Source organism: Syngnathus floridae, chromosome 14 (assembly GCF_059516105.1).
Source record: "Syngnathus floridae isolate MCC-2025c chromosome 14, RoL_Sflo_1.0, whole genome shotgun sequence".
Taxonomy (NCBI): Eukaryota; Metazoa; Chordata; class Actinopteri; order Syngnathiformes; family Syngnathidae; genus Syngnathus; species Syngnathus floridae.
Genome location: NC_142426.1, coordinates 10,669,679 through 10,687,952, shown reverse-complemented (window position 1 = coordinate 10,687,952; position 18,274 = coordinate 10,669,679). Strand labels below are relative to the sequence as shown.

The window sequence follows — 18,274 nt, the reverse complement described above, 5'->3', positions numbered from 1 at the left end:
TGCCACACTACCTCTTTTTACGGTGCTGAAATGTAGCTAGAGTGCTGCCTGACCCAATTCATCTCTCAGGTGATGCAATGTGGCTGTCGTCGTCGGACTGCTTGCGACGGTGACGTCATCCTCAGAGGAGCTTGACTCTAAAAAAGCATACTGGTTATATGTTGTTATGAAACAATTATGAAATTATACCACACTTCACCCGGATCGATGGTTGTTTAAAACAAAACAATGCAAGCTCTGTTCATTATTTATACAACCTACAGCTGGTTTAGGGTTTAATATTTCATGGATTTAAATTTGTCGTCTATTTTAGGTTATTCTATAGACCTAATATAGACGTCTAAATTAGGTCTACACATAGACCTAATATAGACGTCTATTTTAGGTCTATAGAATAACCTAAAATAGACGTCTATATCAGGTTACAGAAATAACCACACTTCACATGTGCGGATCAATGGTTGTTAAAAACAAAGCCAAACAACTTCTAAATTAATTGATTGTAGCCTAACAAGAGATAATTGTTGCGAATGGTTCAAGGTGGTGTCTTGGTTATCACGTTACTCTGTGTAAGCGTATATAAGGTTTCTAATAAAAGGTCTTCCAAATGATTGCAGAAGAAGCTTCTCCTACCATGACTGTCCAGAAGTGGGCAGTGTAGGCACACAAAGCCAAATCCTCCGATGTATGCATCTATGCAGGCCGTACTGTCGTGATTCAGGGAACCATTGTTTGTTTTGCACCTACACTGAATTCAAGGGAATCATGTACATTGTAAAGATTGAAGATGTTTTAAATCTGAATAAAGTAATATGAACTGGAGAGAGGGCAATGTGTTATTTATGCGGGATTGACATGACATAACATGACAGGCCACACAAGCATGCCCCATTGACCTCCAAGAAATGTTTGCCCAAAGAGCAAATAAAGTAAATTAACTTTGAGGCCTGTACTGATTTAAAAGTCTTCTATTGTCTAAATTTCTTAGTCAACCTTTAACAATTGTTAATAGTTGTTAATAGTTAACTCCACTAAATGTACCACAATTTTAAAAATTTGCAATAGTTTGTGTGCTATATATATATATATATATATATATATATATATATACACACGTTACAGAAAAACTATTCTTTTTTTGTCCACATTAAATGAGTTCTCATCTTTCCTTTGTGTGTCTTCTTACATACAATACGTTTTCCTAGAACTCATTTAAAAAAAAATGTAATGAGAAAGTACCAATAATTGGCCAAATTATTCATAATTAGTTCAATTTCAGCATAATTAGTGCATATGTAAATTGTGAGGCCGGATGAATCCCAGTGCCCGCCACTGCATAATTAGCCTGTAATTCCACAGCATCCTGCAGAACAGAGAGGAAGTTGGTGGGCCAAAAGTGTGTCTGATGTAACAGAGGGAGGGGCTGGGAGTAATTAGAAATGTCTCAAATGAAGCACTTGTATATTAATTACAACATTTTTAGTGTCCCAGTACTTCTTTGTCTACCTTCCCTCCTCCACAACTGGGCTGCATCAAAGGAGGACATCACAAACCAACAAGGAACTTAGCTGCTTCTTAATCAAAGATGGTCCTCATTTGCATTTATAATTGGGATTAATTAGGATATACCGTGTGTGTGTGCATGTGTGTGTGTACTGCAAAATTATATCTTTAAAGGAGGTGATATTTTCATATTAGTACATGATCTCACTATCAAGAGATCCAAAATATTTTTAGTTTTAAGTATGCCTACTTTTTTTTTTTTATACACCGCATAAAGCAGTACACATTCAACCAACAATATTTTGGAGTAGTGAGTAAAAACAATGTAGTTAAAAGGTTAAATGAAGTGACCTTAAGTAAGTCTATTCCTACTCTATTCTATTCAATTCTCATAGGTTGTTTTTTGTAGACTAGTCCATTTTCAACTAACCTACACATTTATTGTGAATGGTTATTTGTTGATATGCAAAGTGTGTAGCCCAGCTTACCTCAAGGTCACCCACGACCCATATTATGACAGCAGATGGATGGATCTGAACAAATACAATACATGGGTAGAGATGGTAGCATTAACTTAATACAATATGTAGCACATGACCTTGGCTCAGGTTGTCTAATTCAGTCTTTGGTAGTTTTGAGGGCAGCACCGCAAGCGACATGAAGTGCCTCACTCCTAAGCAGCCTCCCCGCCGACACAAGGCCTCAGGCTATCTGTTTGACAGTCTGCAATTAGAACTTCACCAGTAACTACCCCAAACCATTATTAACAATTAATTAAATCAAATCTATCAGGAATTATGGTTTCAAACCTTGAAGGGATACCTTCAAGAAAGCTTTCGAGACCAATTTAAATGAGGAGAGCGAGCTTTTGTTCTAAAAAGTCTGCCTTTTTATCTTAAAATATTAGTATATTTGAAGCATAAATATCTGAAGACAGTGCTCGCAAATTGACAACCATCATCACTACACGTGTTGGGAGTGAAAAAGGAAAACAACTTCACAAATAATTATCAATTTTACTCCAAAAGAAGCATTGTATTACCGATTAAGCCTGTACACATTGAACAGTGAGAACAAGATTTAAAACAGTCCAAAATTTGAACATTAATCTGACAAAAATAACATCTATTTATTTATTCCGAAACATATACCAAAAACTACAAAAAACACTGGATTATCTATGCACAAAAGTAAAAACATAGAAAAGTCAGTGTGGTTTAACAGATTGCTCCTCTTCATTGTCTTCATTGTTTCATCAAGTGAACTTATACGTGTGAATGTCAAGGAATCGTATTTTGCGATATTAATTCACTAATCGCATTTCAGTTTGTACAAGATAGCATTTGCCAAGTCCGTTTCTCTCTGCTCAACTTTTGCAACTTTTCATTTTAAAATGATATACTAAAATATTGTTCTGTGCTTGGGCGTACATGCTATAGAAATGACTGATCGATATTGTTGTTTTTTCATGGAATAATCATCAATACTAAAACCTTAATCAAACTGCCCTAATTCAAAATCATACAGATGGATGAACTGTAAAAGGATATGAATCATAGTTAAGTTTCTGGGTGAGAACTCCGGTCAGAATGAACTCAGCGTTGTGGACATCTGGACAACAAACATGTCACAGAATCAACACACACTTTCAGATGCTCCTCATACACAATGTGCGTTTGTGTGTGCAGACTTTACCAATGTTTTTGACGAAGTACTCTCTACACAAGTGTAGATCATTGTCACACGAAATCAAGATGATTTCTGGGAGATTCTGCAGCAAAACAAAATGCATTTTATAGTCCTCACAGTATATATACTTTATTTCTTAATTTTTATTTTTTGTCCCTGTCATCATCCTTTATCAGGTCAAGCACCAAACTCACCTTGTTCTGTTTATGCTCCATAATCTTCCTGTAAGAAGGTTGTTTGGCGACCACTCTCCCTCCAGCACTTTCTACAATCAACTTCATGCTGCTGAGGCTGGGGCTGATTCCGGGGGTTAGATAAAAATACTTTCCCTACATCACATTAAAAAAAAACAGTACAGAAAATTTAGTCCTTTTTTGATCAACCTTGAATCGACATCCAAGTTGTCCTATTTGAGAAAATTGAAGGATTTTAAGTGCACGTTACTGTCTAAAAAAATATAGTAATCAATCAGAGGAAGTACGCACATCATTGAATTTCATTTCCGTAATATCTAACAATCATTATTGTAGGTATGAATATCATGTGGTGTGTTTCGGCTTAACAACAATAAGTACAGAAGTAATTGTTTTTGGACTGTTGCAAGCCAAGGACCCACTGTATTGTAACTGTCCCTGAACGTTTGTCCATATCACCTTGAAGAGTGGTGCACTGTGAGCTTTCTTGAGTGATTCTTCCAGAGTGAAACCAAACAAGGCCTCGGTTTCGGTATCCCGCAGAATGTAGCTCTGTTCATCTGGAAGACAGACACAAGTACAGCGCTGTCATCCACGTTAGCTTGAACTACACTGATAAGTGAACTTAACATCATAATTGTTAACTCCAAGTTTGAAAGGGTTGCACTCAAGAGTATATTGCTCATATCAATACAAAACATACCAACAAACTTCTGGCTCCTCCAGCTCTCTTCAAGCCACTCTGGGGTGACGATATGTTTCACCACAGACATTGCGGCGAGAAATTTGATGGTGCGCATCACTTTACTTGCCACCAGGTGAGTCGCCTTCAGACTGCCCTCTGCTACTTCACCACCTAAAGCATGCAGCCTCTAAGGGAGGGAGAGAGGGAGCTTAAGTTAGATGTTTACATGCAGTCTCAGAACAATGCTTTTGTGGTTTTAAAACAACCTATCTAGTATTATTAATTGAATCTCCAATTGGAGAAAGAATTGGACTCTTGTGATGGTTTCACCTTTGTGTATTGCTGAACTTCAGTGGGGTCGAACCCTGTGAAAACAACTCTTGGAGTGGACTCTGGTGGAAGCTTCTTACTGGGGGACTGGATCTCCTCCAGTCTGTGTGAACCACGCACAAAATAAGCACTGGCTAAAAGGAAGTACACAAAGCAAAAAGGCAAAAGTGAGATCTGCGGGACTAACCTGGCCTTTTTGTTGGCTGGCTGGTTTGTGGAGTCAGCCAGCTTCTGTTTCTGGATGAGCAGCAGGTTCTAAACAAAGTTCATAAAGAGAACAAGGAAGTCAAGCAAAGTCAACAAAACTGTACCTCGAGTCTTTAATCGGACTGGAATGTCAACAATTTGAAGAAATGTAGAAAACCAATAAAAGTGGCAACAAACTCACTGCTAAAGCTTCTTGAGATACTTTGACGGGTGTTCTCCAAGGAGCTATATAAAATTGGAAATCAAAACATCTTAAATTATGTTTAAATGACAGTAAACAGGCTGCTCAAAACAGTACATACCAAGCAAGTTCTGGACCAACTGGAGGTTTGGCACCAGCGGCTCAGGGTGCGTATAAATTGAGTATCTGCTGTGCTGAATTTGTCTTAATGCTTCAAAGTTTCCCAGAAGAATATCGCACATCCACTGAGCGTTTACGCATGGAATCTTCCACTCTTTGGCCTTCTCATACTTGAGCCCAGTGGGTCTAAAGAGAAACCCACAGCACAGACAAATTAATTGTGGTAGTGACGACAAAACAAAAAAACATGACAATGCAAGTCCCTCCTTACTCTTTGCAGATAAGGACGGTGTTGCTCCGACACAGGTACCCGGTGTATCTGGCACCGGCCAAGTACGACATCAGCTTCAAGTCATCTCTGTCAGCATCCACAAAACCAGTCACAGATATAATCTAAGAGGAGGAAAGGCTGATTAGAATAAGAAGCATGCAATATCATCGAGATATTCGAAATAGAAAGTATGTTAGTAGGACGTACATGTTGAGAGCAAGGCTTGGCTCCAGGAGGGAAGGCAAATGGCAGGTGAAGCGTCCGATGAGGAGGCACCATCCTCTTCCGTTTGAGGACTGTGTCTAACCAGTGGGCTGTCACACAGCGTTTTCCCTCTCTGAGGGCCTGGTAGGTCAGAGACAATCAACCCAATGCCAAGGATGTCAAAAAAGAGAATAGCTTGACATGCTGCTGCGTAAGCATGTTTTATCTTTAACATACGTATCACATCTTGTTGGTTGGTATGTGTTAGCAAAAAACATTTGCTGACAAGCTCTTTGCTTTGAAAAGCCAGTGTTTGATGCTGCTGTACTCGAGACACCATCTAGAGACAGAAACAAGCATCCTTACCTGGACATACATGTTGCTGACCTGACTCTCACAAAGCAGGTGAGTACATTGACTGGTCAGGGAGGGGTCAACAACACCACCATAGAACTGGATCACCTGCAAGTGGAGGGAAGGTTCTTTTAAGACCATTGTGATGATGCCGATGCTCCATTTTAAATATGAGATCAGCAAAGTTTGTGAATGCACTGGGAGAAATATTTGTGCAAAGTGCAAACTACCTTTTTTTTTTTCCTAACACTAACTATAAAAGAATGGAAAGAGGCACAATTCTTCCTGGTGAAAAGAGAGTCTCTTCTTATTTGGTAGTTTGGTGTTCATATAAAAATTGGCCCCGATTGCTCTAAAATGAGTTAGTGAATGAGTTATTAACAACCATGTACCACGTGTTGGTGAAACCTAATTATCTTACCCGTTTCCATGTGGCCAGCAGCTGTTTGTCTGCTATCTGTTCTGGATAGTCAGCAATGGCAAACACACATCCCAGCAAAAACCCGTCCTGTGGAACTGTGACATTGGGAGGGGAAAAAAACAGTTCATAAATATATTTACACAAGAAGGATGAGCTTGGTTGATTTTGAGAAAGGCTATGCACGAGTACTATTTTTGTGTGTTGAAAAAGTCACGTGGTCAATGTTACGTTTGAAGTTATAATGCTTATTTCAAATGAATGGCTTGGAGCTCACGTTAAATTTGCTCAGAGGTCAATGTATATCGAAAAAGCCAATTTCCTACTCACTTTCTTGTCCTGGCTCATGTCCAAAAAGAGAGATATGAGCAGGCTGCTGTGGCTGCGGCTGAAGAGTTTGTTGCTGCTGCTGAAGCTGCTGTTGCTGCTGCTGCTGCATGGCCTGTTGGTTCTGATGCTGTATGGCCTGCTGATGATGATTCTGCAGCTGCTGTTGCTGCAGCTGCTGGATTTGCTGCTGCTGTTGCAAGAAGTGTTGTTGCTGTTGCTGCTGGAGATGCTGTTGGTGTAATTGTTGTTGATTTTGTTGTTGTTGTTGTTGTTGCTGTAAGATCTGCATGCGTTGCTGCTGTTGGAATTGCTGGAGCTGTTGTTGCAGAGCTTGCTGCTGTTGCAGCTGCTGTAGACCAGGGCGTAAGAGCTGCTGTGGGCGCAGCTGCTGCTGAGAGAAGGTATGTTGCTGCTGCTGCTGCTGCTGCTGCTGGGAAAACATCTGCTGTTGGTGCATTTGTTGTTGTTGCTGCTGCTGCTGCTGCTGTTGCTGCTGCTGCTGGAGGAACTGATGCTGTTGGGACAACTGAGGGAACCCCTGCTGTTGTACAACTTGTGACTGTTGCTGTTGGTGATGTAGCTGCATCATTTGATGCTGCTGCTGCTGCTGCTGTTGCTGCTGTTGTTGCTGCTGCTGCTGTTGGAGCTGCATCATTGGGTGTTGCGCTTGTTGGGGTAACTGTTGATGGTGTTGTTGAACTGCCTGATGTGACTGTTGCATTAACTGCTGCTGCTGCTGCTGCTGCTGTTGCTGCGCAGTGAGTTGTTGCCCAGCCATTTTGGACTGATTGAACAGAAGGGGGTTGTTACTGTTTGGAGTCTGAGCATGGCTTTGATTGGTTTGTTGCTCTATTGGCTTTCCCTGATTGGCAGTCAGATTCTGGATAATCTGTGAAAGAAATAAAGCATCTTAAATATATCGAATTTGTCCCACAACAGTAATATAAGAACAATTATAAAGAGAAGAAAAAAAAAAACATCCACTTTTAGAATGTCTTACATGTGCTACATTGGTGGGTCGAATAGTTGGTTGCATGTCAGAATTGTTGGTAATGTTGCGAAGTGTTCTAGCGGCTGGGCTCCAACCGGGCATGTTGTCTGGAACTGATACACCCAAAAAATAAATCAATAAAAAATATTTCACAAGTTAAGTAATTGAACTGATCATGACAACATAAAATGTATGCAAACATGTCTAAAATATACTAATCTAAATCTAATATTACAGATTAATTTATTGCTTGTATAAAAAAATAAACAGTAAAGTGGCCTTGGGAAAAATCGCATCTAACATTGCAATCACGATATTGAAGGGGGGGGTGATGATGACAAATGATAATGATAAAATAATACATTGCATAAGATTTTACTATACCTCTACTATGTCAACAAAGCCTTGCATCTTTGTATCTACTGACCTTGTTGTGCATTTTGACTGATGGCAGCAGCAGTGCGGACCTCTGTTGATATGGGTCCGGCACCAGGGACTGGAGGAACAGTGGCACACAGGTTGATCAACCCACTGCCTGTTGAGGATACGGGATCCTTGTTGCCAGGTGGCCCACTTCGCCGCCTGGCCGTGCCTGATGCAAATGGAGGCGTTGGTGTCACAACCTCAGCTGGTGTCCAGTTGAGGTTAGTGCCCTCCTTCTCTGTGGACGAGTCATCGTCAGAGTCGTCAAACATGCGCTCGCTGCGGCGTTCAGTTTTCCGTGGGGACGACGGAGAGATGGAGTTCAGTTTTTTGGGGCCAGGTCGTCTGCGAGGACTTGACTCTGCTGATGAGCCACCACTGGACATCCGGGAGCGTCGCGGACTGTAGCTTCCATCCGAATGGGAGCGCTGGTCATATGACTCTGGCTCACTCTCATCCGCTTCCTCTGGCTCCACATAAGTAAGTCGAGGGTGATAGAGCGATTCATCATTCCGGTTCTTAGCTGTAGTGGAAAGTTTGGAAATTTTAACATTCATAATGGAACTTTTGGCAAGGTAACGTTGCCCAATTGAGGGACTTGTGTGTCATGTATCTCACAATTACATGCTTAGTGGACTTTGACGATGTGTAGCAATGGAGACGTACAGGGAGACTTGAGTGTACACAGAATTGTTGCCTGACTTGGAATAGTCACTGAAGATGAACTGTTACTCTTTTGAAAGTTGTGATTACAATTCTTGATTAAATTATTCAGATAGAAAAAGAAAATCCTCAGTCGCAGAGAGACCTGAACTTTACCTTTTACTGAATCTGTTATCCAGTCTGGAGTGACAATCTTAATTCCAGGATGTTTAAGGGCACACTCAAACTTGGCCTGGAGTGAAAACAAAAACACATAACTGAATTCGGCAAGAATAAATACCTGTATTTGCAATAGTGAAATCAGTTCTCTTTTAGAAAATATGAAATTCAGAAACAAATCTTCCAATTACCCCCTTTGGTTCATTCACCACCAAATGAGTTACTTTTTTGTTAAGGTTAAGCTGACATTCTCCGCCATAAAAAGTTACATATGCCCACAATGCATTGAGGTCGTCTGGAAGCTGTGGAAAAAAAAAAAAAAAAAAAAAAGTCATAATAGCAATAAAAAAAATGGAAGAAGTTATGACTTTTAATGTAGAAATTATTTATTTCCATTATTAAGAATAATGTGTCCATACATGAATATTTGACCAATCTTATCAAAATCTCTGCATCATATTTCAGAAATGAGTATAATATGCATTTACTCACACGAGGAAGACAGGCTGTCACTCCAAAAAATATTTGACCCGATTCTGGAGAGAACCCTGTGACACTGTGTGGGTTATTGGTTAAGAAAACATAGTCAACTCTATCATGGAATTATTAGAACATTTTTCTTCAAATATATCAGGGAATACACATAATGCATACATTCGACATTTCGGAAGGATACGGTAAAAGGTCTCCACATCGAACAGAGAGGATCACCCAGGATGGCTGGAAAACAGGACTGATCATCATGAATTAATCATACAATTAAAATACCCACTGTGCCTGTAACTAGACTTTCTCTGCAGCAGACTGAAGTTATTTTTGTTTTTCCCGACTGACCAAAACGAAGTGTTTACAATTGTCAATTTTGATGTTCACTAAACACGAGATTGGATTGACTTCTTACCTTTACCACAGGCAGATCAAAAACCTCACGAGATTCTCCCACCTCTGGGTTGTCCCCATCCTCTGCAATAATATGAGTGGCCAGAGCATTGTAGGAGACCTCTTTGCCTTTTCCGTCTTTCAACAGCTGCACCACCTAAAATATGGCCATAAAGAGTTCACCCAGTCAAATGACAATTAGCGTGTAACATCATATTCCATTCATAATTTCAGCATCGTGTCACGCCCACATGACGTCCTTATGTCATCCTAGTTCCCACCAAAACTTCATTTGTCTAACGCTAGATTACATTTTAGAAACGATTTGAAGAAAAATAAACAATTATATGAAGCGAGACGAGGGTGCACTATTTGGCAGGAAGTAAAACACCGCAGATGGAGTAAAATGTTGACAGGTTGACGCAAATGAACACTGTCAAAGTTATTCACTTTGGTACATAAACGTAGCTCAGATCAACTTTAGTCATTCAATATGCATGACAACATAACTTTATATTGTTACGCCACGAGTCAACAGATTTATAAAACGGAGCTACATGCAGCTGAGAACCTAAGAGTCAGTACACTTGAGATTTGAGTGCACAAAACGTCGCTAGGAGCAAAGTTCTTCTGTGCGATCATTTATTAGCAAGCACACAACTTTACGGGAGATCCTATGAAAGAAAGAATACTAATGTCGCCATTGATCAAATGATCGCTCGATCAAACGCGCTATTTCGAGTGTAGCAAGACAGCCTGTTAGCCAGCTAGTTAGCTTGTGCAACAAAACCCATTGAGATTCAATAGTGCTAACAAGTTAAAATGCTATCATACTAGCTAAGAGGAGCTAACATCAGTCTCACCTTTGGGTCAATGTCCCCAACCACGTAGAATTTGACATCTTTAAAAAGTTCATCAACAACCTTACTTTCCTCTTCAGACATGATTGTCCATTAAATTCATATGATGAAACATTTATGCGATCCTATAGCTGAAGGTTTAAAAACTGCACATTACTGCGCCTGCTGTGTGCTTAGAGCAGGAGACCCGGGCTTCTCTAGCGCCAAATCGGTGAGCGCGTCATGGACGAGATCATTCACAAATGAAGAGGGTGTGTAAAAAAAAAGGGCCAAAGTCTACATGCTTTTTCAATCATCCGAACATGAATTCAGTCCAAAAAAGAATTATAATAAAGCTACGGAGACACCTTGCGCAGAAAAAAAAACATTCAGCGAGCTTCAAGATCATGCATGTTTTTCTTACAAACCTCTGACACCCCTATACTATTCGGGTTAGTGTTTTCTCTCATTTTGCGGTAACCCTTTCCGCCCCACTGAGGTGAGGCGATGATGAAGAGAACGTTGACATTCATTTTGAAGGTTCCTTCCATCAGTTTTTGTTCTAAACAGAAGACTTCATTCGACTTGACCTCATGACATCTTCATGACAATAACTTCATTTAGCAAACGAGTTGTCATCAGGCTTGAAAAACATGTACAGTACAGTGATCCCTCGCTACTTCGCGTTTCACTACATCGCGGATTTTTTTTCTTCGAAATGAATAAAACATTTAAAATTCAAAATAAAACTTCTAGATTGCGGAAACATGTGTCTAACTTTTAGAACTATGTATTATTGCTCCAAATGTTCGTTTCCATTCCTTTAGAAGTCCGTTTTCGCGTGTTAGCACGATCGCGAATTAGCATCTTTCCGCTAACTCGTTAGCCTGCCCAGTACTACTACTTGTTGGTGACCGTACTTCGCGTGTAGTCTACAGCAGACGTTCTTCTCATGTCGCCCCTTTGCAAAATTAATTGCCCACCCCTGCTGTAAGCTAATGATGGTTATGTAAGAGCAGCTGCTTGCTGGTGCGATATGATGCGATTTACATATGATCTAATTAGTCTACTAATTTAAACAACTATCAGAGACTCGTCAATTAGCAAATAATTGATGGCGGCAGCGCTATAGTTAAGAATTGTTATTGCATAGCCTACACATACGCAACATTAATATCTGTTATTCACATGACATGCATAAAACTTACCAGGGAATCCAGAAAATGAAACCTGAATTAGAAATCTATCTGTGCATGCATGTTTGAGTATTTGTGTGTACCTTTTCGTCCATCTCACGGAGCGGCCATTTTTTTTTACTTGCTGTCGACTGAAAATGACATCACAGTCGCCAGGTCAGAGGTCACACTCAATCACGGCTCACCAATTTTACTTAATGTGGTGAGTTCCGAGGCGGTTGACTTCCGGGGTTCTACTGTACTGTGTTTTGACAAGTGTTGACACATACAACATCTTGTCAAAAAAAAAAAAAAAGAAAGAAACTTGGTTTTAGTTTGCCTTTGAAATAACCACTCACACAATAACACAGAATCACGTGATACCTCCCCAAAATAAAATGTGCGCTTCAAACCAACTGACCATTTTGCATCTTGTCATTTCATTGACAATTTGATACATTGGTTAATTACTTAATTCATTAGTCTCAAGCCAATGATCAAACCAGCGCGTTTAGGAATGAGACATCCTACACGGTGAATTATAGATGGGTCAGTTTTTAAAAACCTTGACTGTCAAAATGAGCTGCAGCCAATTGAGAGCAATAATTGGATAAGCTCTCTCAGCCACATTAATGACATACATCACCTGATGACTTTGTGGGTGTGAAATGGAGACATTATCCTTTAGACACATCACCTATCATTAGCGTCTTACTTTAGGATGTAAAATCTATCTTCATGTCACCTCTCCAACACAATTAGACACAGTGCATGAATGACTGACACCTTTGGATGCTATTCTGGAGCATTGATAGAGATGTGTGACTACGGTAACTCAGCTCATATGCTTCAGTAAATATGCATAAGAAATTGCAATAACTGCATCTTGAGGAAGAAATGTCAAAATTACATCATAAATATGTTATTACCATGTAATCATATGACTAAGCAAAGGGTTGCACTATTGATGACCCTCTGTAACAATGAGATGTCATCAAATGCAACAGTGACTAGAATGAAAATCCAAGATAAATAGACGAGGAGATCTGACTGGGAGTCAAAGCAATCTTACATTCTGGATGGAGAGGGAGGAGGAACAAATACTGAGCCAAGTCTTGAGCATATGAGCCCATTTTGCATAACAAAATGAAGTATAGCAAATGAAATGGAACAAAGGACGTTTTAATACTAGTGTTTTTAATTTAAAAAGAGACAGTGACCTCCAAGAGCCAAAAACGGAACAAAAGAAGTCACAAATTGCCTGACAATCAACTTCCCCTGGGTGTTTCAGGGAGTGGTACTTACTTCCAGCAAGATTAAATCAGCACCATCTGATTAAAAAGAGACTAAGCAACACACTTTTAATTAGGGCATTTCAAACCTGAACCGGAATTGTTTGAATAATTGTCCATGGATGATTGTCTGATCCGTGGTGAAAGAGAACATTAAAAGTGCTGGTGGACAAGGTCATGTTTTTCACTTATTACACTTTTCACTTATTACCCATCTTAAATGAAATAGATTTGTTTTTTCTCATAATTCTAAAACACCCCATAATTACACCATGAACATTTTTGCAAAGTTTTGTACATTTGTTGAAAAAAACAACTACAACGAATCACTTGAAAAGAACCTGTCTGACAAACTGAAGTAAGCCAAAAGATCTGAAAAAGTTGCAATACAGAAATTCAAGAGCATATTTCAGTCTGGAAAAGCCATTTGTAGTCACGGTGACAGGCATTATCCACAAATTGACAAAAGTGCACGAAGGAGCCAAGAAAGTATCGCGCTGCCGCTGTGATGTGCTCCATTGGCGCATTACGCAGAAGAAGCCCATAGACACAAATAACCGCTAGAGGGAGCCTCTACTGATTGAGGACCTGCAAATTTATTATGCTGCAATCAATGAAAGTGGTAAATCGGCCTTTTCCGACTTTGAACAAGGAAAAGCGTGCTGGAACACCCATTTGGTACCACACTTTTCCATACTTGGGGTCAAAAATGACTCCAAGAACTTTCTATTTAATTTCTAAGGTTAACTCCAAAAATCTTTTAATTTTAATCAACTGTGACGTGACATCGACTACGCTTTCCCCATGATTAACAATACCAGTTGGACACAGAAAAAATCATCTGGCCGAACATAATTTTTGATAAAAAATAAAGCATCATAAAACAAAATATGAAATAATTTGTCAAGTTTACAGAATAAAATCCATTTATTCTAATTGGGGTCGTTTTTTACCTTACTTATGGAAAACTGTGGGTGTGGTAGGTTTATTTATTTATGTATTTATGTATTTATTTATTTATTTATTTAAATCAACCTTGATGTAATTTTTTTGGGTTTCCCTTAAAGCCTGCAAACACACAGAGTGTGATGAACAATTACACAATAGTTGATGGTGTTTTCATCATTTGGTGTCATGGTGTGTCACTTTAAACGTAACACACAGCTTCAGGAATCACTCACTGGGACGCACCCTTTCTTCTCCAGAGGAGAAAGTTTGAGAGAGCTTTTAAATTTGAAAAAGCAGTGGAGCAAAACCTCCCTTTGTCACCCATGACTGCGGTGAACTCATGCAGGACTGAGCATCCAGTCCAGGCTGCCAAGCTCTTCTGGAGCCAGGGAGGCCCATCAGTCGGGCCTGTGGGCTGCTTTCACACCAGGTTAATCCACGGCATGGTGATCAGGGGGATTAAAGCAGTAACTGATAGTAACAAGCCTACTCACAGCCTTTTGAACATGCTGTCAACGCTCCGGACTGAAACACATGCACCGAGTGGTGCTGGAAAAGCAGATACAGGAGGATGAGTGTTTTCAGGTAAGGGTTAAATCTAGTTTTGGTCTATATTAGGGGGGTGGGTGGAGGGGAGAATGGAACCATAAACTCACTGGACACAACAGTAGGTACTCCTCTCCAATCAAATTGATTGCAATATTTACCCTGCATGAGACAGAGCGACATTGGGCTAACTTCGTGTGGCTACTGGGCAAAATATTAGACACAATGTTAGACTGATGATTTCCACTCTGATAAAAATAACTGTGGATGAAATTTGTTTCTTCAGAATTATCACAGAAGATTTCGACAGTTAATTGCAGTTTAAATAATGGTTTTCAATAATGACATAATTAGAAATGTGATTAAATATTCTAAGGGATTTTTCATGATCTTGATTTCTCTATTATACGAGATACACAAGGATTGCGTACGACATAATGACTACTATCTGACGTCCAATATAAAAGTCGTCTCAAAAACATTTGTAAACGTCATCCAGAGAGATCATTAATATTGTCAAGAAGTATTTGACATTTTGCTACCAAGGAAGTGGGTGGATTTTCAACACAACTTCGATTATTTTAAGGCCATATTTGTATTTAATCTACATAGAATCTATGTAGATGGAATACAAATATGCCTATCTTTGTCATAAATGATCATCAGCAGATATGGTATTTATTATAGAGAAAATTGTAATCTAAATTTAGATTGACCGTAATTATTCATTTATCATGGCAACAAAAAAATCACCTGTTTTATTTTGGTTGATTTCATTATTTATTTAGCTATGGGAATAATCTATTTCTGTGACTTTTAGTGCCTTTTCTGAGTCTGAGATTTTTCTCTTTATGTCCCTCAAATACACTATACATACAGTACATGCACAGCACAAAAAAGTCTGTTGTCGTGATGAATTTTTTTTTGTGAACAGAGGTCACAGTTCAACCATCTCCATTTCCTAGTATGATGCGTTAGCGTGTGTGTGATGATTGTGTGGCTTTGCACTAATTCCCCTGTCCCTGTGTAAACAGAGCGCACAGAGTGGAATAGGAAGTGTCCCCTAACCTCGGAGCCCCTCTCTTCCCACCTCCCCCTCTGGGAGGTTTTGTAAAGCGGACAGGAAGCCGATGGCACTGGCTGACCTCTGCTTTGTCTCTTGACTCATCTCACATCTGGGCACCCACACAATGTAGGAGACAGCAGCATTCAGAGTATCACAAAGCCCACCTCTTATCTTCTGAGCTGCACATCAACCAAAGTCTAATTGATGGAAATGATATGCCGCTTTTGGATCAGAATGACGTCGAAGCGTTTAAACAGGTACTCTGAGAAAATCGTACTCCTCTGTACATTCTGTTAGCAAAACCACAAAATAGCCTATTAGCAACAGGTCAACTTCATTTTGACCTCAAATTATGTTCGGGTATTTTCATGGGACTCCATTAATTGATTTCAAGTATGAGTATACGCATTTGCATTGGAAATACATAACAGTGTATGCAAAAATTGTTATTCAATCATGCTATCCTGAAATGGTATAAAAACAACATACAAACAAACAGTGCTTGATGCTTTGTGTTACTTATATACAATACTATGTAAGTGACCATAAATTTGAAGATATTTTTTACTATATGTGATGCAAATAAATATATTGAGACTTAATGAGACTATATGTCCTTACAGAACATTACAGTACCTAGATGTTCATTTGTTCTTGAATATTGTGACTAATCATTTAAATATTCAAATGAAGAAACTGCAAAGCAGTTTTTATTTACAGGCTTATCAACAGCTGGGTTGTCCCTTATAAATTTAAACCCTTAAGCCAAAAAAGGACAAATTTCTTTTTTTTTCTGATTTGATAATTATTCAACTTTCAAAATTGGCGTAACTAACGCAAAAATAAATAGCTAAATAGAAATGTGGGCCAAAACAGCTGCAAAGTCTTGACGTTAGACTTGAAGTTATCACTTAAATGATTATGAGATAAAGACAAAATGTATGTAAAATTCATCATTTATTTATACTACAATTTGTTTTCTTTAGTTGCAAATTAAATCTAACATAACATAAAGTATAAACAGACACACTATATTTTTTTATACCATAAAAAGATATAGGGGATATAATGAATTGTAATATAATTCATCCCATGACTTACAGTACAAGTGGAGGTGCAAGATGTGACTATTGCTCTACAATAAAGTCTTGTATAAAAATAACTAAATAACTATGAATGAATGAATGAATGAATGAATGAATGAATGAATGAATAAATAAATAAATAAATAAATAAATAAATAAATAAATAAATAAATAACGTTTAAGCTCCAAAATGTGATGATTTGATGTCTTTCTATCGTGATAATGAGACGCCAAACAGAAAATCGTTTATGCCCATTCACTTTGGACCGTCAAAAATGATTATCATACATTCACAACACATCCTGAGACAAGAGCTTTTTACTTTCGTTTTTCAGTCTGACTGCAAATGACATTTACTAAGTATATAGCATGACGAAGTATATTCCTTCCAAACTCACATCAATTTTCATTCAGTTAATTCAAGGTCAAGTTAATTTTGCAAGTTTAAATTTGTGGATGACGAATGTGCGCGCAAATAAATCTCGTCTGGACATGAGCCTTTGTTTAGTGCGTCCAGGCAAGCGTCAGACAAGAAGCATACGTACATTGTCAGGTGCTGCCTTCCTGCATAAAGACAATGGCTTCGCACAGCTCGTTGCGGAACTACCGTAAGAGCTTTCATTCTTTTGAATCCAGAGTGAAATAAGCAAATAAAGATACCAATTTTAGAATTGATATGAGGTTCATTATTAATAGGGTTCACGTGTTTTCATGTTTTCCTGAAAAATAAAAACAATGAACCGAACTATGGATGGATGGATGGATGTCTTCATATAGATAGATATCTATTTATCTATTTGTTTATTTATAGACGGAGGGATCTACACCTCCGGCATAAGCTATCACACGAGTTTTCACTCTATTGGATTTTACGTTTAAGTTCTGATATTGTAAGACAATGGAAGTAATGAATAATTATCAATATAAAACTTGAGATGTAGCTATCAGCAAAAGAACGTAATTGATTGTGCATGCTCAATGTTTTCAAAATTAGAAATTATGACGTCACTGATTTCACTGCTCCCAGGCATTGAGTGTGTGTGTGCGTGTGCGTGCATGTGTGCAAGCGTGTGCGCAAAAACTGTTATCCCTGCTGCATTCACGTACTATCGCAGAGACAAGGTGTAAAAGTGTTTAACTGAGTATAGTGGTCTTGGAAAACACCACAATTGAAAATATGCATAAGAAAGTTAACGAAAAAGTTAACATATGTATAAGTGATTGTCTTAAATAATTGTTTCCATCCATGTTCAGCCATGCAATTTATTTTTATGATTAATAACTAATATATTTTTTGTTGAAATGTGTTATTTCATATCAATATTGTGATACATGAATTTATTATTTTGCACTTTTGGTGACAATTTCAACGTTGTATTTTTATTGAACAACCCAACAGCATAAACATCTAATTAAAATAATTAAACTGTAGTTATGTGGGTACACATAAATATGTCAGATGATTGCTGAACACAAATAATTAAAATTGATTACTACAACGATACTACAACTATGAAATCATATCAATTTTAGTTGTTTTACATTACCCATCCAATCGTTTTTATGCAGTTTGCTATAATAAACCAAGGTGCATTTTATTTTCTAATAGTCATGTCATATGTGAATATTTAGTAGGCTATTAAATTTGATAGCACTGACATTTTTGGTTTAACTTGAACGTAGCATATGGGCTGGACCCATACAGCCTCCAAGGAATTCCGG

At 38.5% G+C, this 18,274-nt stretch overlaps 1 protein-coding gene across 2 annotated transcripts; it reads right to left on the bottom strand.

Moving 5' to 3' along the window:
• Positions 1-2,505: 2,505 nt before the first annotated feature.
• On the bottom strand, positions 2,506-11,812 carry paxip1 (PAX interacting (with transcription-activation domain) protein 1). Of its 2 annotated transcripts, none has more exons than XM_088397047.1 (23): positions 11,720-11,812; positions 9,624-9,758; positions 9,399-9,442; positions 9,215-9,278; positions 8,914-9,024; positions 8,720-8,795; positions 7,905-8,423; positions 7,487-7,590; positions 6,487-7,375; positions 6,160-6,254; positions 5,751-5,846; positions 5,388-5,525; positions 5,181-5,302; positions 4,911-5,095; positions 4,790-4,833; positions 4,589-4,656; positions 4,402-4,504; positions 4,090-4,258; positions 3,846-3,946; positions 3,387-3,521; positions 3,199-3,274; positions 3,055-3,114; positions 2,506-2,775 (listed from the first exon to the last, which is right to left on the bottom strand). In XM_088397047.1, the coding sequence occupies exons 1-23, from the start codon at positions 11,729-11,731 to the stop codon at positions 2,759-2,761; spliced, it is 3,363 nt and encodes a 1,120-aa protein (XP_088253173.1). In that variant the 5' UTR covers positions 11,732-11,812; the 3' UTR covers positions 2,506-2,758. The 2 variants fall into 2 exon arrangements, with proteins under 2 accessions (XP_088253173.1, XP_088253172.1); XM_088397046.1 differs by lacking the exon at positions 11,720-11,812 and adding an exon at positions 10,465-10,683.
• Positions 11,813-18,274: the final 6,462 nt, after the last annotated feature.